The sequence below is a fragment of the Onychostoma macrolepis genome, chromosome 13, assembly GCF_012432095.1.
Source record: "Onychostoma macrolepis isolate SWU-2019 chromosome 13, ASM1243209v1, whole genome shotgun sequence".
In the NCBI taxonomy this organism is placed as follows: Eukaryota; Metazoa; Chordata; class Actinopteri; order Cypriniformes; family Cyprinidae; genus Onychostoma; species Onychostoma macrolepis.
The window spans coordinates 15,159,945-15,183,296 of NC_081167.1; the positions used below are offsets into that span (position 1 = coordinate 15,159,945).

The 23,352-nt window shown below is 37.4% G+C and overlaps 1 protein-coding gene across 4 annotated transcripts; it reads right to left on the reverse strand.

Annotated features, from left to right (window-relative positions):
- Nucleotides 1-95: 95 nt before the first annotated feature.
- On the reverse strand, nucleotides 96-20,404 carry rufy2 (RUN and FYVE domain containing 2). 4 transcript variants are annotated; one of them, XM_058795746.1, is made up of 19 exons: nucleotides 20,289-20,404; nucleotides 19,690-19,837; nucleotides 15,161-15,334; nucleotides 14,616-14,733; nucleotides 14,162-14,263; nucleotides 9,381-9,504; nucleotides 9,228-9,292; nucleotides 9,066-9,131; nucleotides 8,849-8,918; nucleotides 8,665-8,766; nucleotides 8,304-8,420; nucleotides 8,038-8,205; nucleotides 7,753-7,850; nucleotides 5,563-5,682; nucleotides 5,317-5,446; nucleotides 5,069-5,163; nucleotides 4,937-4,985; nucleotides 4,700-4,780; nucleotides 96-1,496 (listed from the first exon to the last, which is right to left on the reverse strand). In XM_058795746.1, exons 2-19 carry the CDS (start codon nucleotides 19,763-19,765, stop codon nucleotides 1,353-1,355), a joined length of 1,899 nt encoding a protein of 632 aa, XP_058651729.1. In that variant the 5' UTR covers nucleotides 19,766-19,837; nucleotides 20,289-20,404; the 3' UTR covers nucleotides 96-1,352. The 4 variants fall into 4 exon arrangements, with proteins under 4 accessions (XP_058651729.1, XP_058651728.1, XP_058651727.1 ...); XM_058795745.1 differs by lacking the exon at nucleotides 20,289-20,404 and having other exon boundaries at nucleotides 19,690-20,222; XM_058795744.1 differs by lacking the exons at nucleotides 19,690-19,837; nucleotides 20,289-20,404 and adding an exon at nucleotides 17,947-18,498.
- Nucleotides 20,405-23,352: the final 2,948 nt, after the last annotated feature.

The window sequence follows — 23,352 nt, forward strand, 5'->3', positions numbered from 1 at the left end:
ATGTAAAGAATAAAGTGTGATATCTTGCTTTTGGTCAAAGCTAGATGAAACATATGGCATTAGTCCATTTATATATTATGTTTTAATACACAGGAAGATTTGTGTAGCCTTGAGTTTTGTACATTAGCGTTTAAAACGTCAGGGTCAGCAGGATTTTTAAAATGTTTTGGTGGCATTTATTTAATCAAAAATACTATAAAACATGTAATCATTTAAATAATGTAACAGTTTAAAAAATGTATTTTAAAGCTGAATTTTCAGCTCAAGTAATTCTATACAATTTTAAACATCCATCTTCAGGTTGTGGTACACGTCTTTCAGCTGTAAAATCTTTACTGATTTTTGAAGTAAACATAACACTAACTTAATATTTCAAGATGAACCATTATTGTTTACTTAATTACTTACAGCAGAGTTCATGCGTTCAAAACCGGCAAACCAAAAACAATCTTACTGACCCTAAACCTCTGATTAATAGTGTGTGTACTGCAGCACCTAAACGCTAAGATCCATCACACGAGACTTGGAATTATAATCAACTTTAGTGGTTTAAGGCGTATGTATAGTTTCATACATAAACTCCACATTTAAGTTAACAGTTGTATTTCGAGTAATTATCCAGACAAACGTTAGCACAAATACTCAAAGTGAGTAGTGTTCCAGTTCTGTACCAAAGTAAATCTGCAATTGTGAAATAATAATACCGTTTGCAGACAAGAAACCTGAACACCATATTCAGAACATTATTTCTGTGCTATCTGATGTGAATCCACCTCAGTCATTCTCGAGCAGCACTGACAATATTTTTGCTTACATATACCCATACATTTTTTGCCCATCTAGATTCAGAGAAACATTTCAAATCCCTATTTGTCTGTTTGGCTTGTTATACAGGCACACATGAATGTAAGGTTATGTATTTCAACTGAATTTGAAATATAATTGCTCAAGAAATTATATCCCTTTAAGCAACTGCATTTGCTCACTTTTGACTCTTGAGGAATGAAACCTGTTCACCCTTAAATATCAAAAGTATACTTACAATGCATGGGAGTGTTTTACTAGTATAAATAATCTAAATCAGTCTACTTGCAGCCCAGATGGAGGCACTCAGAGTCATTAATCCATTTGTAAACTCATTTTCTTTCATTGCATGCTCTGTGACAAACACTGCATTGGCCATCTGCACAAGTGCCATTAAGTCTTCTCTGAGGCAACAGGCCTATGTGAAATGTAAACTTCAAACACAGAAACGAGTGCATCCATTTTGGTCACTTTGACGATGCTGGACAGCGCAGTCTGTGAGTTAAAGCTGATTTTGGCCCTTCTGACGATGTGCTGTCATTTCTATCTTACGTTGCATTGGAGGAGCAGCGCTGGAGGAGCAGAGCATGGCAGGTGTCGCAGACTCTCACGGGTTTGGGTGAAGCAGGGAGCGGCAGCTCATTATCCGAGCAGGCGTTGCAGAAGATCTCCCCACAGTTCCTGCAGTGGTGCTGTTCAAACAAAGACAAGCAAGAGAGCTTTCAATTAAAGGGCCTGTTGTTGTTTTTTTGGTTTGGTTCGGACTCAATGACTCAGTGGAATCTTCACTACTGATATTCTGGGATTCATCCAAACAGTAGCTCTGGGGAATTTCCTTTTAGTTGTTTTTCATGGGAGTTAAATATATAAATCAGAAGTTTTCAGAGTAAGGTCCCCTTTAATGATAAAACAGGAGTAGTAACAGATAGTTTTTTTTCCTGTATTGTGACATACATCAAATTCAAATGGATTATAGAAATGAATAATGAATTATCGAACAAAAAAAAAAGTATGATTTGAAAAATATGACTTGGTTCTATGCGTCAGTTGTTGATTGGAGGCAGATCTAAATATCAGCTTAATTGTATGAAAAGGGGCAAGGCTAAATCTGTGTCCCAATTCAGGGGCTGCATCCTAAGAAGTCCACAAATGTCGAAAGGAACGTTGTTAAATGGAAAAGTCTAGTCTACTGAAGCTTGTTCTTGTCGCCTAGCAACTTTGACAGCTGCATTTGACAAGCAGCAGTAACATTTTTACAGGACTTGAAAACCTTCTGAAAACAAACCAAGGTTCACAACCTGTCTAAACATGTTCAGCCTGGTCCATTATATACTTAATAAAAATAATAAACTACCAATAAAATAACATCCTGGAATTATTTTTTTTTTGTATCATTAGATATTCGAGTAAAGTTAACACCAAATATCAACAATAAAATGGACAGTTCACCCAAAAAGGAAAATTACCCCATGATTTACTCACCCTCACACCATCCTAGGTGTATATGACTTTCTTCTTTCAGAATAAATTCTGAGTTATATTAAAAATGTCCTGACTCTTCCAAGCTTGAAGGAATGGATGGACGGATGCATTTTTTTGGGCTTCAAAATCTCAAACCCCATTCACTGCCATAATAAAGCTTGGGACATTTTTTTATACAGTGGGGCAAAAAAGTATTTAGTCAGCCACCAATTGTGCAAGTTCTCCCACTTAAAAAGATGAGAGAGGCCTGTAATTTTCATCATAGGTATACCTCAACTATGAGAGACAAAATGAGAGAAAAAAAAAAATCCAGAAAATCACACTGTAGGATTTTTAAAGAATTAATTGGTAAATTCCTCGGTAAAATAAGTATTTGGTCACCTACAAACAAGCAAGATTTCTGGCTCTCACAAACCTCTAACTTCTTCTTTAAGAGGCTCCTCTGTCCTCCACTCGTTACCTGTATTAATGGCATCTGTTTGAACTCGTTATCAGTATAAAATACACCTGTCCACAACCTCAAACAGTCCAACTCCAAACTCCACCATGGCCAAGACCAAAGAGCTGTCAAAGGACACCAGAAACAAAATTGTAGACCTGCACCAGGCTGGGAAGACTGAATCTGCAATAGGTAAGCAGCTTGGTGTGAAGAAATCAACTGTGGGAGCAATTATTAGAAAATGGAAGACATACAAGACCACTGATAATCTCCCTCGATCTGGGGCTCCACGCAAGATCTCACCCCGTGGGGTCAAAATGATCACAAGAACTGTGAGCAAAAATCCCAGAACCACACGGGGGGACCTAGTGAATGACCTGCAGAGAGCTGGGACCAAAGTAACAAAGGCTACCATCAGTAACACACTGCGCCGCCAGGGACTCAAATCCTGCAGTGCCAGACGTGTCCCCCTGCTTAAGTCAGTACATGTCCGGGCCCGTCTGAAGTTTGTTAGAGAGTATTTGGATGATCCAGAAGAGGATTGGGAGAATCAGATGAAACCAAAATAGAACTTTTTGGTAAAAACTCAACTTGTCGTGTTTGGAGGAGAAAGAATGCTGAGTTGCATCCAAAGAACACCATACCTACTGTGAAGCATGGGGGTGGAAACATCATGCTTTGGGGCTGTTTTTCTGCAAAGGGAGCAGGACGACTGATCCGTGTAAACTAAAGAATGAATGGGCCATGTATCATGAGATTTTGAGTGAAAACCTCCTTCCATCAGCAAGGGCATTGAAGATGAAACGTGGCTGGGTCTTTCAGCATGACAATGATCCCAAACACACCGCCCGGGCAACGAAGGAGTGGCTTCGTAAGAAGCATTTCAAGGCTCTAGAGGAGATCTGCATGGAGGAATGGGCCAAAATACCAGCAACAGTGTGTGAAAACCTTGTGAAGACTTACAGAAAACGTTTGACCTCTGTCATTGCCAACAAAGGGTATATAACAAAGTATTGAGATGAAATTTTGTTATTGACCAAATACTTATTTTCCACCATAATTTGCAAATAAATTCTTTAAAAATCCTACAATGTGATTTTCTGGATTTTTTTTTTCTCATTTTGTCTCTCATAGTTGAGGTATACCTATGATGAAAATTACAGGCCTCTCTCATCTTTTTAAGTGGGAGAACTTGCACAATTGGTGGCTGACTGAATACTTTTTTGCCCCACTGTATAACTCCGATTGTATTTGTCTGAAAGAAGAAAGTCATATACACCTAGGATGATTTCAGGTTGAGTAAATCATGGGGTAATTTTTCATTTTTTAGGGTGAATTATACCTTTAAAAGTGTAATCTGCCATTTTCTCTCTCTCAAATAAAAACAGAAAGCCCTGTCATATCCGGGGCACAATGTCTAAGCCTTGCCACGTTATATCCTTCGTAGATCGGGAAAAAAAAGGACTCAATTTAAGGCCGTATTTGAAGCAGACTTCGAAAAGGGACAACATCTGTTGCACAACTGTGATGCATTCAGTCATAGGATGCAGCCTCTGAATTGGAACACAGCTTAAATGTCTGGAGAAGTCTGGCATACGTCACCAGAAAGAAGTCTGTCATTTCACTGGAGGATCGAGTTATGACATTTTGATTAAATATTAAGAGGTCCCAAAAAAATTAAACATGTTTGGATGAATCCTTCACAGTAGAATGGATAACAGGCATTTAGAATATTTATTTTTCATTTCATGCCGGCTTCAAGAGTACAGAGCATCATTTGCCAACTCAGTCTTTTATTCAGGCGTCATCTAATCCTTATTTGGAAATGTTATCAAGTGCATAAGTCCAGTGCGTTCCTTGTGCCAGTAAATTTCTTTATTTAGAGCAGTTGAATTAGTGAGGATGTGTGAGAATGGACAGCAAGCTGTGATAGAGACACCGTTGTGTATTACAGAATAGCATTTTGGTTCTGACCTTTCTTCTGGAGATTGAAAATTCCTTCTCACAAAGTTTGCAATGCGTAGCATCTTTGTCCTTCAGCCAGACCTGTCCACCCTATTTAATATGAACATGTTAAATTACACAAGGTTGATAAAATTTTGACAGTACAAAAAAAACACTGTGGTTTCTAATGCTACTTTGATCTATAAGCCACATGTCTATAAACATGTTCCAGGTACTTTCTTGTTGATCTCAAACAATGTTTCAAACCTGAAGTGCCTTGTTGGCTTCTTTTATATCTTCGATTTTCAACTTTGACCTGAATAAGAAAAATGTGTACGAGTAAATAAATAACATGATTTGTAGGCTCCCAAATGACACTGATGTTTAAATCATACATACTCGCTGAGTTTGCAGCCCAGCTCCTCCAGAGCATGTTCCTGCTCCTCACAAATTCCCTTCAGCTGCATATTCTCATCCTGCAACCTGTGAAACTCCTGAAAGGACACGAAGACACGTCAGAGCCCAATAGAGAATGTTTGGCATTCAGCAAAACAAAAATATCCATGAAGAAGCACATTAAATGACAAGCACCTTAGCCCTCATACAGATTTACTGTGGACCTAACAGTTATTATTAATTCATCTTACTTTTTTGAGTCCGTTGATTTGCTGTGCTTCAGTGGCGAGTTGGGCGATGGTATCTCGCTCTCTTTCCAATTCATTCTGTAACGTCTGCCGCCAGTCCCTTTCTATTTTCAAATCTGTTTCCAGCTGCATCCTAAAGAAAAAGTGTCAATTAAAACCCACTTCCTATTTTCCACTCCAGCATTAATGAGACGTTGTGATACAAATTCTAAAATTAGAATTCGATTCTATAGCCTTTGCAAAACTTACATTTGCTTCTCTCTCTGGGCAATCTGCTTTTGGAGACTGTCAGCTTTGTTTGTGAAATCCTGCTTGAATTTGCGCACCCCGTCTTCGGCACTGGTACGTTCCCTCTCGGCATCCTGCAATCTGGTGTAATTCAAACCAACTGGGTAAAACTACGGCTCTGAATGTAATGGAATGGGCGGGAATGTATTGGAACATATGGGAAACAAAATAAAAAGATGGCCATAATTCAACAGCCACAATAGAGCAGGGACATATACAGAGCCAGACCACAGAAATGTTGTGCTGCGGGAAAAGCCAGAAAGTTGAAATGAGTTGGCAATTTCATAAGGGTCGAGGCTACTTTGATTTTCTAATGTTTTTTTGACAAATAATAAAGAGTCACGAGTAGTTGAAAACATCAAATTTATTGAAGACGGTGATAAAAGACATGTCATATTTGTGGTTTGTAAGACTGTTAAATGTTACAGGTAAATATTTATGCTATAGAACCACAAGAAAGATTTGCTCACTAAATAGTATGTGGAAAACAGTAACCATCATCAAATAAAACTTAAAAAGGGGCTAGTGAAGAATGATCAACTCGTCACTTAAGAACACTGCGTACCGCCACACAACTAGCGTTAAGTAACAAAGAGCAAATTTATCTTAATCTCAGAAGGAAATATCTTTGACTAGTTTGTATTGGTGCTCGGTATCTGTGCTAGCGCATTTTACAAACGACATAGCAAGAGTTCTTGTCTGGCTGAGTAGGTCTTTATCGCTATTTGTTGATAGAGAAAACAATGGAAAGGAAGGGAGATGATGAGAAAAAAGAAATCAAAAGGGGAACAAAAAGGGAAAGAGGATGTAAATATCAGTGAATTTCAAATTCATCCCAAAGCTTTAAGAACTTGTTAAGCAGTGCAGTCATAAAACATCAGAAATACGATGGCGGTAAATCAACAGAGAAGAAAGGGAAGGATGATTCGTGTGGACAGAGAAGTGGACATGACAGCACCACGGCACCACAATAAAATAACACAAATGCTAAAGGATGAGCGGTTAGATGAGAGAAAGCCATTCAATGTGCCTTCAGAATACATGCATGCAAAGTCCTTTGTATGCTATCAGGTATCCGACATTTCTACACCCTCTGAAAACCGCTTCTACTGATGAAACAAAAGCACTGATGGTTTGGACGCCATCAATGCACACTAATGTGATTTAGCCTGGAAAAGCAGATATCATATCCTGAAATGCATTTACACTGGTACACTAACTAAGGTTTCTTAATGTTTTTTGAAAGAAGGCTGCATTTAGGCTGATGGGCCCTATCGTAAACCCGGCGCAAGGCAAATTATTGAAAATTATTGAAAATTAAAGGATTACAGTCTAAAAGAATATTATGTATTGTGTAGACTACATAAATATAAAAATGTGCATATTTATAATACATGTCATAATGGATAGTCATTGCGTGTCAGAATTAGCCTACCTATTTGCTCGCGCATGAGCAGATCCGTTTGCTCTCTGGAAACGCGTTAAAACGTGCGCCTTAAAATTCCGCCGTTTAAATAGCGAATCCGCCATGGCGCGAGAGCAACTCGCTCTTAAAGGGAATGGGAGATGAGACTCTGATTGGTTTATTGCACGTTACGCCCAAAAAACACCCATTACTCATTAAGAGAATAGGGACAACCCGTTTAGACCATGCGCCTAGGCGCGCTGACCGTTTTCCCGTCGTTAAATTAGCAAAAGTGGATTCAGACACGCCGTGAGTGCACTTGCGCCGTGCGCTTTAGACCATGCGCTTAGATCATTAAAATAGGGCCCTGAATGTTCAAAAATACAGTAAAAGTAGAAAGTTCAAAAGAACAGCATTTATTTGAAATAGAAACCTTTTGTAACATTAGAAATGTTTTTACTGTCACTTTTGATCATTTTAATGTGCCCTTTCTGCAAACAGAACTCTGAATTAATCTGAATGAAATGAAACAAAGCCATACTTAAACTTTGAACTGGCCACAAGTTTTTATATACATCATAGAAATACAAGGTTAGAATCAGGCTAAACAAAATGTTCTCATTTCATTCAAAGTTACACTTGAAACACTCAAAAGTGACTGAAAATGTTTTGAATGCACTTCAGGAGTATGATGACTAAACGTTATGATTGACATGAATCGAAATATATTAGAAACTGCTTCTTACCTTTGTTCTAGTTGTTTCATAGTTGCCGTTATCTGATTGGTCTTCTCCTCCAACCGTGCGATCATGTCATTTTTTTGTCTCATGCTGTCATCTGAAGACTGTTGATGATTAAATTGCTTGATTACAAAGTATTTTAACCACAAATTGTGAAGAACCAACGCTATCTCATGGCAATTCATACATATTTTACGAGGTGGCTAATTCCGAATTAGCCACCTTGTAAAATATGTACGTATTGCCGTGAGATCAGGCTGGAAGAACACTTAATTAAAAAAGATGTTTTACCTGCATTTTTTGGTACATCTCCACATTGATGGCTTTAACTTCATCTAATTGGTGCCTAAGTCCAATCAGAGTGTCTTGCTTTTCATGGATGTCCTTTTCTAACAGTTTCATGGCCATTTCCATCTCCTGCTTCATGCTCACCTGCACAACCAGCTCGTTCTCCACATCCTTGAGGACAAATACATTCAAAAACAGGTTTGACCTCTTCTAAGTGCCAGTGTGCCACTACACAATCTGAATAGCAGGTTCCTTTTTCAAACACAGACCTGCCTAAGTTGACATTCCTCTTTGAGTTGGCGTCTTGCCTCGTTGTACATTTCATCCAGGCCCTGCCTTGACTGCTTATACGTGTCAAGCTCACAGTTCAAATCTCCTTCTGCAACCTGAATAGAGTACAGTAAATACAGCAATTATAGTATATATACTGAATCCTGTGTATCTTTACAGATAACAGTTACATTTTATAATATTTTTATTGATTTAAACTTAAATGGATCACAAAAACTGGCAGAAAGTTCTTCAGGAACACATAATATAATGTTTATAAGAACTATATAATAAGTTTGTGTGAATGAACTACTATCTGCCTCGTGTATGTTGTATACAAACACATTAAACACACAATACCTCAAGACGCTGCTGTGCTTTCATAACAATTACTGAATTTTCTGTTCTGAGTTGGTGGTTCTCTTCTTGTAATTTAATTATGTTGTTTTTTGCTATTGCCAACTGTAATAAGAAAAGATGACAGCAACAAGTTAGTATAGAATACTTCAATTTCACAGATGAGACTTCTGAAATCCAACAGTACCTCTTCGATGAGTTTGGAGTTGGATTTTTCTAATGACTCCACGCGTCCCTGTAAGCCATGAACTGTAGAACTTTGACCAAGACAAAAAGTTTTAGATAAAATTCATAAGCACTCATATCAAAATTTGAAAGTGCTTCAGTAGATTAATCTGTTTTTAAAAGCCACAATCACTCATCCTAAATATATCACAAACGCTTCAGAAAGAGCATGAACTTACTTCAGCTGCCTATTTAATTCTTCAACATAGTTCTTCTGATCCAAAATAGCTGCAATTTGTCCATTTCTATAAAAAACATATTTATGATGGAGGTTATTTGAACGGCATAGTACATCAAGGTAATTATGTAATCAATTATTGTCTACCAAGTATACTTTCTACCTTTCTTCACTTCTGTAGTCATCAATGTCATTCTTCAAGTACATGGAGAAGTCTATTACACCAACCTGTAGATTCCAATACAAGGCAATAACATTTCTCAAACATAAGCCAGACGGCAAGTTAGTAAAAATGGTCAATACACAACACTCATACTTGTGTATCAAGGTCCTCGCCCTTCACACATAAGTTGGCATCTATGACGTTAAGTCCCACCAGGAGACCAACGATGACGGCTCCCTCCTCCTCCAGCATCACTGCCGAGTTCTCATAGAACTCACTGCAAATGCACACACACAAATGCTCTGACACTTATCACTGGTTTATGAGTATCAAAACAAAAAATATAAATACTTTAGATAGATAGAAAGAGACCATTTTCTATGGATGGAGCTTAATACAATTACAGTATGATCACTTCAATATAACTATCCAAATTCTAGCTCCATTTATTCAGTATAAAAAAGAAGCCACATGGTCTATAAAAACATAAATATCTTTGCCTCATATTGATCAAGCCATGAAATTGCAACGTGTTGATTTTCCATTGTAAAGTATTTGCATTATATAGAATTTGGTCAGGCATGTGAGACAAAAAAGAAGGAAAATCTGACCACGCCCCAAGTCACGCCCACATGCCACGCCCCCAACACTTAATATTAAAAATATTTTTATAAAATATTACAATTTTAATATATTATAAAATGTAATGTTATTCCTGTGATGCAAAGCAGAATTTTCTTCATTACTGCAGTATTTAGTGTCAAATATCACTTAGAAATCATTACAATTGATTTGACTCAAGAAACATTTCTGATTATTATCAATGTTGAAAAAATTTTGCTGCTTCATATTTTGTGTGGAAATGGTGATAAACTTTATTTTTCAGGATTTTTTAAATAAATATAAAGTTTAATGAACATCATTTATTTGCATTTATCAAATATATTAATTAAATTTGTTAATGCATTTATTAAATATAAATCATTGTCTTCATTCACTTTTTATCACTTTCATGCATGATGAATACAATTATTAATTTCTCTCTCTTTTTTAAATCCTATACAAATATCTGAGTGGTATCATTGTTTACACAAAAATATTAAGCAAAACTTTCTTTAACATTGATAATAATGAGAAATGTTTCTTGAGCAGCAAATCAGCATATCAGAATGATTTCTGAAGGATTGTGTGACACTGAAACTAAACGTTTCTAATGACGAATGTTGCGTTCCCAGATGCAAATTAAAGGAGCTCAAACCAAGCTCAGCCAGTGTTGCCAGATTGGGCGGTTTTGAATTTGATTGTGCGGGTAAATATTGGCTTGGGCGGGTGGACAAAATTTAGGCTGGTTTTTGGTCAGTTTGGCGGTTTTCAAAACATTGTTAACAAACAAGCCCAAGTGTGCATATAGCCTACTGCATGCATCTAATCAGTCATCACAACGTTACTAAACACACACGCACTACTAGCCTATCAGGTGCTGATGTTGACCTCGCGACCGCACTTTTAGCCAATCACTAGGGATCAGCAGACAGACGTGATGATTCCTGAGCGATGGTTTTTTAGCGCGATAACGGATCTGATTTTGAATGTATAACTGTAAGTGATCATAATGCCTATATATTAGTTCGATGGTAAAGAGTGGAGAGTGTTTTAACTCTCAAAACGTGAATTACACCTGTTGAGGGAGATGACATGAAGGCTCTATCACTGCAACTCCGAAATCAGAGCACAGTTAAATTATTTAAACAAAATCTATTTAAATCGATCCTGTCCACCTATCCTTTAAAGCTTGTTAGTTTTGACTGTCTACATTATGTTCAATATGAACTTCACAAAAAACTTAGTTCTGTGTGAAATTATAGAGCAACACGAAGGTAAGAGCATTGTTGTTGTTCTTAATTTTTAATTATCATACAGAATGACACAGTTTTGACTGTGATGGTGTGTGCATGAACGAGAGTGAAATACCTTTGCTTATTCTGATCACTTATATTGGGCACTTTTTTTGCATTTAAATTCTGACTGTTGACATTGAAAATGATGCATGTGTTTTTCGAGGGTATCGATTAATTTCTTGATTGCTGTTTTGACAGTCTGCTTGCATATTTTAATCATATTTGGTAGTTCTCTAATGTATTTGCCCTGATTTGATCCATGGGAAATTTATCTAGCATTATAGTTATATTATTTTGTCGTCATTATTTCGTTATAAGGAGTTAAAAATGGCTCTTATCAACCTTGATTTACATTCTATCACATTATTTTGACAGTTAAAGTTTTGGGTGGGTTTTTGTGAGCTTTTGGGCTGGAAATCGTCCATCCAATCTGGCAACACTGAGCGCAGCGCAGCTAGCACTAATGGTGCGTTCACACCAGATGCGAATGAAGCGTTAAGCGCGAGTGATTTACATGTTAAGTCAATGCAAAGACACGAATAGACATCCTGCAGCGCGAATTGAGCATTTCGGGCGTTTGATGCGCGAGTTGAAAAATCTGAACTTTGGCGAAAATTCGCGCCGCGTTAACCAATCAGGAGCTTGCTCTAGTAGTGACATGATTACGACGTAGGAGGGAGGCAGAAATCCGAAACAATAATGGAGGACAAAATCACCGTCACTGTATGTGGATACCCGGAGCTGTACGATACATCTTCGTACTTTTATAGAAACAGGAATAAAAAGGATCTTGCTTGGTGTGTTACTTTGTGCACAACATAGTAAATCATAATTTATAGCCTATTTGTTACATAAAAGTATTATTTCTATGTTAAGACTAGAATAGGCTACTTATGGCAAACATTTGTACATTCATTCTAATTATATCCTATTGCAAATACACTCACAATAGTATAGTAAAAATAGTTATTTGTGATAGGACCAGTGTAGTGTAAAGCCTCGTTTATACTCGCGCCTGGCTCCGCTTCGCGAGCCTCCACTGACTGCGCGCGCACCTCCCCAAACGGACGAGGCGTTTATACTTGACGCGTTCGCCGTTGAGATATTCTTTGAAACGACAGGGGGCGCACAAACGAAATCGTCCTTTAAATCCGCAGGAAGTAGAAGAGAAGTAGGAATTTTACCGGAATTACGTCAGATCATTCAAGATGTACTATTGTTTGTTGATTTAATAAAATTTTACATCAAACTTTTTGTTCACTCTTTCATTTCTGTGCATAATGCAGACACATTTCTACATATTGCAGTAGTATAGCTAACGGTAGGCTATGTGGGTTATTCGACAGTGTTGGAATTTACAGGATGTCTTATTTCTTATTCTAACATTTCAAATTAGACCACATTATTACAAGTTAGACAAAAATATTACCATGTTGAGGCTCAAGTAGGTGTAACTGTTCAAATACAAGATTAATGTTATAATGTATATACAGTGTTTTGCAAATGTAACACTTCTATAAAGGTTAGGGACTGCAAAATGTACTTTGCCATAGATTAACCCATGTGATGTCTTTGTTATGTTATATAAAATGAGAAGATATAAGAACAGTTCAAAAGAGCAATGTTGATAAATATTGTTTTATTCTGAATACAATATATTACAGACACATTGTTTTGTGGTGCATAGAATACTTTGCTATAGTTACAGTGCTACAGGCATTTTAATAATTATTTAAAAACTATTATAAAAATTACAAAGAAAATATAAGCTGTTCATGTTGACTGCGGCGCGCGAACTGTTCGCCGAGTCTCAAAAAATGTCGTGCACACCGCCACGCGAAATGAGGTCGCGCTCACCCAAAGCGAACTTCCGCTAACACCGCGATGACGTCATATTTGGCGCGCGCACCCAAGCGAACTTGCGGACGCGTCGAGTATAAACCAGGCTTAATGAGACTGGAGCCGCCTGGCAGAAGCCCCTCCTCGAATTCGCGTTTGTTGTGAAGTGAATTTCACGTGCGAATGAAGCGAGTAAACTCAAAATGTTCAAGCATCCAACTACGCGCTAATAGCGCGATTTATTCACGCAAGTCGCGTCTGGTGTGAACGCACAGTAAGAGTGAATCGAAAATAAAAACAGTAACGTTACTGTAACAGCAGACATGTGGCGCGTCAGACAACAGCCTATTATATAATTACACCACAAACGTTGCGGATTTTATGACAGCACTAGCAATCTCAAATTCTCACCGCCATTCATAGAAAGTCACTGGGTCGAGTAACACGTTTCAGCGCTGAATCTACTCGCGTTTGGCGCTTTGAAGCTTTGAATTGTTTGAATGTTTTTAACTGTCCTGCAGATGGCGTCGCGAGCTCGTGCGGCGCTTTCAGGACCATTCCGTCCATTATGTTTTAGAAAACAATCGTTTATTTTAGGTAATAGCTTAAGGCCATTTGCGTGATTTCAGTCATCATGCAGTAAAAATCCTGAAATAGAATATTTTATGATTTCCAAAAAAAAAAAAGTAGATCAACTGTTTTCAACATTGGTAATAATAAGAAATGTTTCTAGAATAGCAAATCAGCATATTAGAATGATTTCTGAAGGATCATGTGATACTGAAAATTCAGCTTTCATCACAGAAATAAATTACATTTTAAAATACATTACTATGAAAAACAGTTCTTTTAAATTGTAATAATACTTTACATTAATACTGTTTTTAATGTTTATTAAACATGCATACCTGACTTCTTTCAAAATAATTTAAAAAGTCATAGCAACCACAAAGTTTTGAATGGTAGTGCATATAAGAAATTGATACTTTTAAAGTCAGCAGAAGCAGAAAGATTTTTTACATGACTACATGTGATGCACACCCTCTAGTGAGCATTGCTCACTGCATTCTGATAGCCTGAGCAGGAAACACAACACTAGTTTGTCTCAGACACTACTTATCACTTCTCTAATTACTAATACCCCACCACAATTGTTGTGACAAAGGAACAAAGAATGAATTACGGGAAAATACTAACCTAAGTATATCTTTCCTGGTGATGAGGAGACGTAGGTAATCTGCTAATTTCTTCTGCATCAGTGCCAGTCTCAGCCATGCTCTGGCTCTGCCCAGAGGCGTCCTAACAAACACGTACAGACATGTTCAGCTTGATTTGAGAATCGTAGATAGATAAATAGATAGTCAGACAGATAGTGATATGCTTGATTCTGGAAATAGTCTTGACTTGCAGTTGCAAGTTTCATTTTTGTCAGGGAACTAGAACTGAAATTTGCACTTCCCTATTCTGAATGGCACATTTATTATTGTACTGAGGAATGACTGTAAGAAAGAATTTGTATATTTATACAGTAGTGGGCTCGGTAGCTTTTTAACAGAGTATTTGAAAGATTTAAACAAAATTGAAATGTTACAGATGTGTGTGCAGTGTAATCAATGTAACAGAAAGGCTGAACATTGTGCACTGGACATACTTAAGTCCGGGAAGGTCTCGTACACTGGCTGCGATTTCGCCTGCTTCTGGGCAGAGCTTCTCAACCATCTCCAGAGGCCCCCACAATGACTTGTTGTAACCAAGAAACGATTTCTTCACTGGGAGATGGAGACAAACGTGTTTTTAAGCAACTCTCAGGGTCACAATATGTAATACAGAGTATGCAAAAGCTTTGATGAAACACTCAAAATAGTATTCAAATTTTGTTGCAGCACTGGCTCACTGGACAAGAACTTCAGATGATCTGTCATCTGAGAATGAATAAAAAAGCATTTCCTCATTTTCTTTTCCTATAATAGATAAACATGGCATAACAGTGGCTGCTATCTGTCTGGTGCCTAAAAATAACACTAACATAGGCCTATAGGAAATATAAAGAGATATTGACAACAGAGAAATTTAACAGTAAATTAGATATTCTACCAAAAAGCAAGCATGTAAAGACTTTAAATGATTATGATGTTGAGTATAACAGATGTGGTAACAGATGGTTCCCTGAGGCTGGCTGTTTGATGATGGCTGTACCTTTGAGACCGTGTTTTAGGCAGTGCTCCATGACAACGAAGAACTGTTGCAGAGGCGGATAGTCAGAGTCCAGAGTTCGTCCAAAGCTCAAAGCCGACTCGATCAGGCCTTTGATGCTAAGCTTAGCCATATTAAGTAAGTTTGCTCTTTCCATTGCCATAGGATCTCGAAATGCTGGAAGACACAAAGTCCACAGAATAATTTATCCAAAGATTATATCATTATTATGGTAGAAGGATGTGACAATGAAAAACAACATCCACAACTCATCACAGCACTTTAACCTCTGGCAGTTTATTTAGAACTAACATGTGACCACACTTTGAATGGCTGAGTTTAAATTTTAACAAACCCTTAAAGCGCTTTCGCTGGTTTTGACTGTACTGTCACTCACCAGTCCTTAACAGCAGCATTTCACTTTTTGTTTTCTGTTTCAATAACAAATACTGCATAAATTATATACTTATCAGTTTTGAATTGTCAATGATACATTGGACTCTGTTTTCATCATCAGGCTAATCAACAATTCTTATGCAAACATATTCAGACATGCTCGGTCGAACAATACTGACACTGTGGTAATCTACTTCCTACTTATGTCGGTTGGTTCCCATTTTCAATTTATTTGGATATTATTATGTGAAAGAAGCCTTATTATATCAGACTTCTGGGTAAATAACTTTACATGTTTTGCATTTCTTCACTCTTCTTAAAGGGTTAGTTCACCCAAAAATGAAAATTATCCTGTTATTTACTCATCCTCAAGCCATCCTAGGTGTATATGACTTTATTCTTTCAGACGAATCCAATCGGAGTTATATTCAAAATTGTCCTGGCTCTTCTAAGCTCTGTCATTGCAGTCTGTTACACAGTCCAAAACACGTCAAATAAAGTGCGTGAATCCATAAAAGAACATGCCTCAAATGGCTCCGGGGGATGAATCCTGTTGCGAATCCATGCGTTTTTGTAAGAAAAATATCCATATTTCAAACGTAATAAACACATCTCTCTCACTTCATCTGTCATACGCGGAAGCCCTTCTAGCGGAAGAAGTAGGACATCGAGAACAAAACAAAACGTCGGTCATGAATTAGAAGCACAGTACTAGGATTTGTAAAGAAAAGTTACGGAAGATTTTGATATAGGCCAGGAGGAGACTGGTTTTCCTTTGGTAAAGTAAGGAAACTTTGCTTTCTTTGCTCAAATAAACAAACGTTGTTTTTTTTGCGAGACTCACACGTGCATGCGCTGCGCCGGCGTCCTACGTCATCCGCCGGAAAGGTAGTAGGTGCATTCAACTTGAAGCAGCGCTGTGCAGAATGATTATTGTATAACATCAAAGTCCCGCGAGAACGATTTGAATGCATAGGATCCGTCTGCTCTCTTATCGCTCTCGCGGTACTCTGATGTCATACAGTGATCATTCTGCACAGCGCTGCTTCAAGTTGAACGCGCGTACAACAGATAGCGGAAGTTACACAAAACTGTTCATATCGTTTTAAATATGGATTTTTAAAAAAATGTTTTTACAAAAATGCATCGATTCGCTACAGGAGGCCTTTATTCACCCCCTGGAGCCGTGTGAGGCACATTTTTTTTATGGATTCGCGCACTTTAATTTATGTGTTTTGGTCTGTGCAACAGAAACACCTGCTGACTACAATGACAGAGCTTAGAAGAGCCAGGACAGTTTTGAATATAACTCCGATTGGATTCATCTGAAAGAAGAAAGTCATATACACCTAGGATACCTTGAGGGTGAGTAAAACATGGACAAATTTTCATTTTTGGGTGAACTAACCCTTTAATGTTATTATTAAATTAATTTACAATCAGTTTGGTTATTTGTCATGATCATGGGCGGGGGTAAACACCATTCATGAAAAATCAGTAGCATACTAATTTGGCTGATAGGCCTCATAAGTAAAATACATTTTTTACAGTAACTGTATGAATGAACTGGTGCTTTGTGATCTTAAAACACCAAGATTTATTACATGCACAAATGAATACAAAACAACAAGGCACACTCTTCATGACATCATACCATTATGACATCATGCAGAAAATGTTGTATGGCAAGCCACACTAATATAACTACTACGCATTTCTGTAACTGTTACTAGTAATTATTACCAGTAAGTATTATTTAGCACACGACTAGTATATTTTTCAATTTCACTAGTAACTAATTGTTACATAATCATACTTATTCTTTATCTCCTAGGCACAATAGATTGGTTTCGGTAATTTAAATCAATTGCTTTTTTTAGTGTTTTCTATTATCATTAGTCTGAATGTATACTTTATAGATCAATCTCACTAGTAAGATTAAAAACGTTAAAACAATCAGAACACATATTTGAATAGTCAACGCTAACTAAATAATAAAGTAGTATCTCTTACTAGTAAAAATGGAATAGCTATTAGCAACAACTGTATTTATACAGGCCTTCTAATCAGAAGTGAACAGCTGATACATAACAGCACAGATCCAAATTGAATTCAATGGAAAAAAAAGTGCAATTTGTTACCAATAATAATGGACTATTGGGTTGCTGAGTATAGTAGCAATGGGATATAAGACAACTGAGTAACTAAATAGATATTAATCAGTATTGTACATATATTTTAATAGTCATTTAAAATAAGTAACGTTATTAGAAACAAAACAGAATTAGCTTTAAGCGACAAAATGTTAAAACGGCTTGCCATACACACGTAGGCTCTGCATCTGAACTGAATCCCGACTTCAGCAACGGGCTTTAATGTTATCCATAACCTACCCTTGGCACCCCATTCTTCGGAAAAAGGCGATGTTTTGGGCTCTGTCACTTTGGGCAAGACGTGAATGCCACCCGAGAAGGTTTCTGACGCTTTTCTGGCTAACGCGAATATGGGCGCCTGCCATCTCCCGTCTCCAGATTTCATGGCAGGGCTGCTCGCTTTCTCACCCGCGGCCGATTTATCCTCCTGCAATCTGAGGATACCGAACACTTGCGCTCTCTCTTTGTTGTTGTCTGCTTCTGCCAACACAAGGTCCTGTTCTGCGGGTGCCGCCATCGTTAACGAGAATATCATGCAGTTCAGGATAACGCTTCACCTAACCACCACGGCGGCGATGCGTTGAGCGGCATTGATAAACAGTTAACGACGAAATTCAAGCGCTTTCCCTTGTGATGCTCCTTGTCAACGCCCCAAAGGCGACGTATGTTTTCCATTCATATGATCATGTTATCTTTAGCGAACAAATGGCTAGATTGTAAATTTGTTTACACCCGAGCACTCCTGCGCGATCCGTCTGCAGCAAAGGGGTGGTGTCATAATGTTAAAAAAGACGTTATTCGGTGGAAGAGTATGAATATACTACCCTCTACCGCTTGTATGGCACATTGTCCTGAACTATTAAATATTTAATTTAGAAAATTATGAAATAATCACTGCTTAGCAGCCTTAACACATAATATTTATAAAATTATTTTGGATAATCGTGATAATGGGGAAAAACACGCGGTAATTATAAAAATTGGTCGTGATTCTTTAGTGAACGAATCGGTGAGTTAAAACAAAGTGAATCGTTCTAATCATGAATCGACTCATTCGCTTCTTTCCCTTTTAAGGTGACTGCATTCCTTTTCAAGACAAAACTTAAGAAAAACTCTTAAATGAGGTCTCTCTTATTAGCATGCAAATTTGAATAAATTAAACTCGATTTGTTCGTGTCCGATTCGCATTGCATCTAAGATGCATACTTCCATACTGTATGTCCCCAGTAAGCAAAAAGTACCAGGATGACATAGCACCTAATGGACACTTTTCTATCCCATGAAGCCTCAGCTGGAGAGGATTTGTGAATGGCAGTGATGCGACTGACTGACAGAGATTCATACTGTATAGAACATACTTTTTTAGCAGTCACAAGTAGTAGCCTACCTACTAGACAATATGTGATTTCGGACCCAGCTTTGTTTTTGTTTTAACAAATCATTTAAAAAAAAAAACATTTCAGCACAAAACTCACTTGTCTTTTGTCAAAAGTGTAGTGATGTATGGAACACAGCTCACAAGTCATCTTTAAACCAAGCAGATTTCTGTTAGTCAAATTTGTGCTGGGAATTTGTTTGCCATTTATAGGCTATTCCTGACAGCGTATATTACTATTGAAATTTACTGGGTTTTGCTTGCGAAACTTTGCCGCACAAAGTAAATGTGTCCACAACTTGATGTAACAATGGAAAGAGCCACTGAACAAAATATATCTTTCAAAAAGATTCAAGTCACTGGGATCAATCACAATCCCCATTATATTTACAAAGAGTCAATTAACATTTCTGACACTGAGGAATTTAATATTGTGCTTTAAAAGAACACTTTGCTGATAACCACCTCATTGGTGCTGAGTCAGGATTATTCTCCTAGAGTAGGGTGTCACCATATGCTAGTTACAATGGGGTGGGTCTGGAGTTCCAAACAACTATAACTTATATACTTTATATTTTTACTTAGTATATGAAGTTCTAGAAGCTTACCTTGACTGTAGGCCAAACGCTCCATACTTTCGCTGTGGGTGATGCCCCACCGGTGGAGGCTCTGAGGGGAATACATGACTGCTGCTCCACAACCCCTTTCAGGGTGAAGACTGAAGACGAAGTTGTTTCTCAGGAAGCCCTGAATACACTGAATGCATACAGACAATACAAGGGTGGTTACCATTTAAACATCACTTACATATGTCTAACTGAACTAATAGCATACCTGTTGTCATTTATTTGTAACTAACTGAAATTGCAGAAAATAAAAGCTGACTGCTGCATACAACTGATGACCTACATCCAGACTTGGTCACAAACTCAACATGTTTCTGTTGTTTTCTGCTGATCAGGATCTGGCTATCATATGACTCTGATTTCCTGCACCAATGTCCCGCCTCACATGAAAGGATATGTATGCACATTCGGACTGAACAGACAAAACACCTTAAGATTTCAGTGCAGTAAACATATAGAGCTGATAACAACATGAATTCAAACATTTCATGCTTTGTCATCTTGCTTAAGCACTTACTTCTGCTTTAAAATGTAACGGAATCACTCAGTGGTGCTGCAGCAACATAATAATACACACTTACCCTGTTAAGTCTACACCCTGTGCTGGTGTTCTTCTGGTACTATTGGGCTGGGAAAGCTGATTAGATGAGGTGCAACCATTTGCTGCATTAGCGGGCAGTTGGGAGGAGATGTCTCTTGCTGGAACAGCTGAGTGCATTGGGTGCAGGGTAGCTGAGGCGGTCAAACAAAGGGGGCGGGACATGTGAGCATACTGGCTAGCCAATAAGTGTGGACCTGCAGGCTACTCAGGAAGTGGGATTCTGAATGATATCCTACTGCACTGCAAGAGAAGTATGAATGTGACAGGCATACCACTACTAGGCTAAGTATTATGGCCAATGCTTATTGCAGTTGCATTTTGTTAGATGATTTTGTGTAAATGCATGCACATTTCAGAGAAAATAATGAATATACACTATTGTTAAAAGAAATTAATACTTTTATTCAGCAAAGTTGTATTCAACCGGGGATATCCAAACCTGTTCTAGGAGGGCCACTGATCTGCAGTGTTTAGCACCCTCTTATTAAACACATCTGAAACAGCATAACATAATACTGTTAATAATATGAAAAGTTTCCTGAGCACCAAATCAGCATATCACAATGATAATTCTGAAGGAACGTGATACTGAAGACTGCTTAAAATTTTTTTTTAAAAAAATCAGCTTTGCCATTGCAGGAATAAATAGCTTTTTCTTTTTTTTTTTTTTTTTTACTGTATTTGTGATTAAATAAATGCAGCCTTGGTATAGGCCTACATAAGAGACTTTAAAAAACTCTTACTAACCCCAAACTGTGTTCTATTCTCAGGATGGCCTTGTTTAAACAAATCTGATCTTTTACCTATACAATATTACCTGTATTCAGTCTTTCTTTAAATAAATAAAACAAATAAAATGCCATTATTATATTCAGTGACTTCCATGAAATTCAGTACTAAAATTCCTCTCCTTCTATGCATTACCTTTAACCAGAAGATGGCAGTGTCCTCCAAAAAGAGAAAAAAACTTGAACTGTATTCATTTGACGTTCTATCAATTTGGATCTTGCAATAATACTTTATTATTAGTGGTGAAATGGTCTTTCCACAATTAAACTAAGTGTGTTTCTAAGATACACTTAATTTTTATTTATTTATTTATTTAAATCATCATTAATTAATCTCCATCACATCATTACTTCTTCAATTACTTCGTTTACATTTTCAGCCTTTAATTTAAAACAAACGTCCACTTCAGACTTGATTGAAGTCTTCACAAGTGGATTTTGTACTTGTAATCCTCCTGAAAGCATGGAGCTAAAGTATGTTGTGATGAGACGGCAAGTGTCAGTAAAGAGCTTTCATCTGATTCATTTGTCTTCAAGTGCTTTGCATTAAACTCATAAAACTCCTTGGGGTTTTTGAATAGTCGCATTCATGCCTTTCATGCGAACAAACAAATCAAAATCTTATATGTAAACACTGAGTGTGATAATGTGGCAGCGAGTGTATTTAAATATGCTCACTATCCAGTAGATAAAACCAACCCAAAATAATAGCCACAGTTCATAGCTCTATGGCACACTATCGAATATGCTTGGTTAATATCTAGCTTCCACCAATTCCAAAGACTTCCAGCATAAACAATCAAATAAAGATTCAACTTTTTTTTTAAATAAACACTGGGTTTATTTAGTTACATCAACATTTTTATATTGTATACCAGGTACAAGGCAGTATAGTGTCTTTGTTGACATTGATGGTTCAATGAAGATCCAATCCATAGAATCCTTTCCATTATACAAAAGGGTTTTATAGCAGGAAAAGATTCTTTAGATTAAAAAAAAAAAAAAAAAAAAAAGTTCTTCTATGGCACTGCTGTAAAAAATCAAATTATTTTTGTGTGTTGGAGCTTCAACACCATTCAAGCATTAAAATTTACATGCCTCAAAATTTACATGTAATTACACACTTTAGCTTTCCATCTCGTAGTTATTTTATGCAATGTTACAAATACAAAATCTACATTATGTAAAAGTAGTCCTCACAGCCATCATTACAAAGGGTGAGGAGGGTTTTCATTATCACACAAGCCTTCAGCGTTGATGCCTTCCTGTGAAAATCGTAAGAACCATCAAACTGGATAATCTTGCTGTTGAACAGAATCCAATGGTCTTGTTGGATTTGGTTGCATCTTTCATGCCACAGGCACGGGACCAAGAATCATCGGCAATGCCATGAATAGGAAATCACATCTGATTGAATTTGAAGGGTTCTTCAGACATTTAACCAGGCAACAACATTTGATTAACTGCTGGCTCCTCGGCACACCCTTCAGACGACTCGCGTTAAAGGATTTCGGTTGGTTATAAATAGCATTGATCTTTCACATCAGTATAATGAGTGCATATTTTGTCTCTCTATTTCCATACCCTTGGGAAGGAGGTATTTGCCATAGAGAGGCACTCGAACTCGAGGTGAAGCTCCTGTGAAATAGTCAAAGTTCAAAGACGTTTTTGTTATTTAATATTCATAGTTTTTGTGCACACATGATATGATGATGTAACATTTATAACCATAGGGGAAGGGAAGGTCAGTTAACTTATAGTACTGACATTTTATTGTGTTCAGAACTCAAGACAGCGAAGTGATGATTTTTGATCTCAAACATCAGTTATTATGACAATGGCCTGAAATTCATATCTCAAAAGGATTTGTGTGTGCGCAGATACTGATATTGAGTAATACTTTAATTCGTCTGCCAAAGGACATGATAAATGAGTCCAAGAAAGCCTATTTTAGATCAGCGAGGGGTGTAGACGGCAAGACCTACAGTCCTCTTCTACTTCATTATTAACCGAGCCCAAGGAGGTAATTATGATCTCGTCTATTTAAAGAACACGCTCAAATGAGGAAAGACCTCAGCTTATTAAATAAATGAAGACCTCCTGCTGGAGAATGTGGGCTGGCATCGTAATACATATTGTCTTTTGGTCTTCAGACGCTGTAATTCAAATGTATGATCATAAAGATCCATTGCAAAGATCTTTTATTTCATACATGCAGTAAAAAAAATAAGGAAATGTGAGGAAACAAGATTCCGC

Bases quoted from the DNA above. Each gene is read 5' to 3' on its own strand.
- rufy2 (XM_058795744.1), bottom strand. From the start codon at position 18,241: ATGATATTCTCGTTAACGATGGCGGCACCCGCAGAACAGGACCTTGTG. The intron at 7,851-8,037 runs GTAAAACATCTT...AATCATCAACAG, and splicing joins AGATGTACCAAAAAATGCAG to TCTTCAGATGACAGCATGAG. The intron at 5,164-5,316 runs GTAAGATGAATT...GTGTCCTTTCAG, and splicing joins AAATCAACGGACTCAAAAAA to GAGTTTCACAGGTTGCAGGA.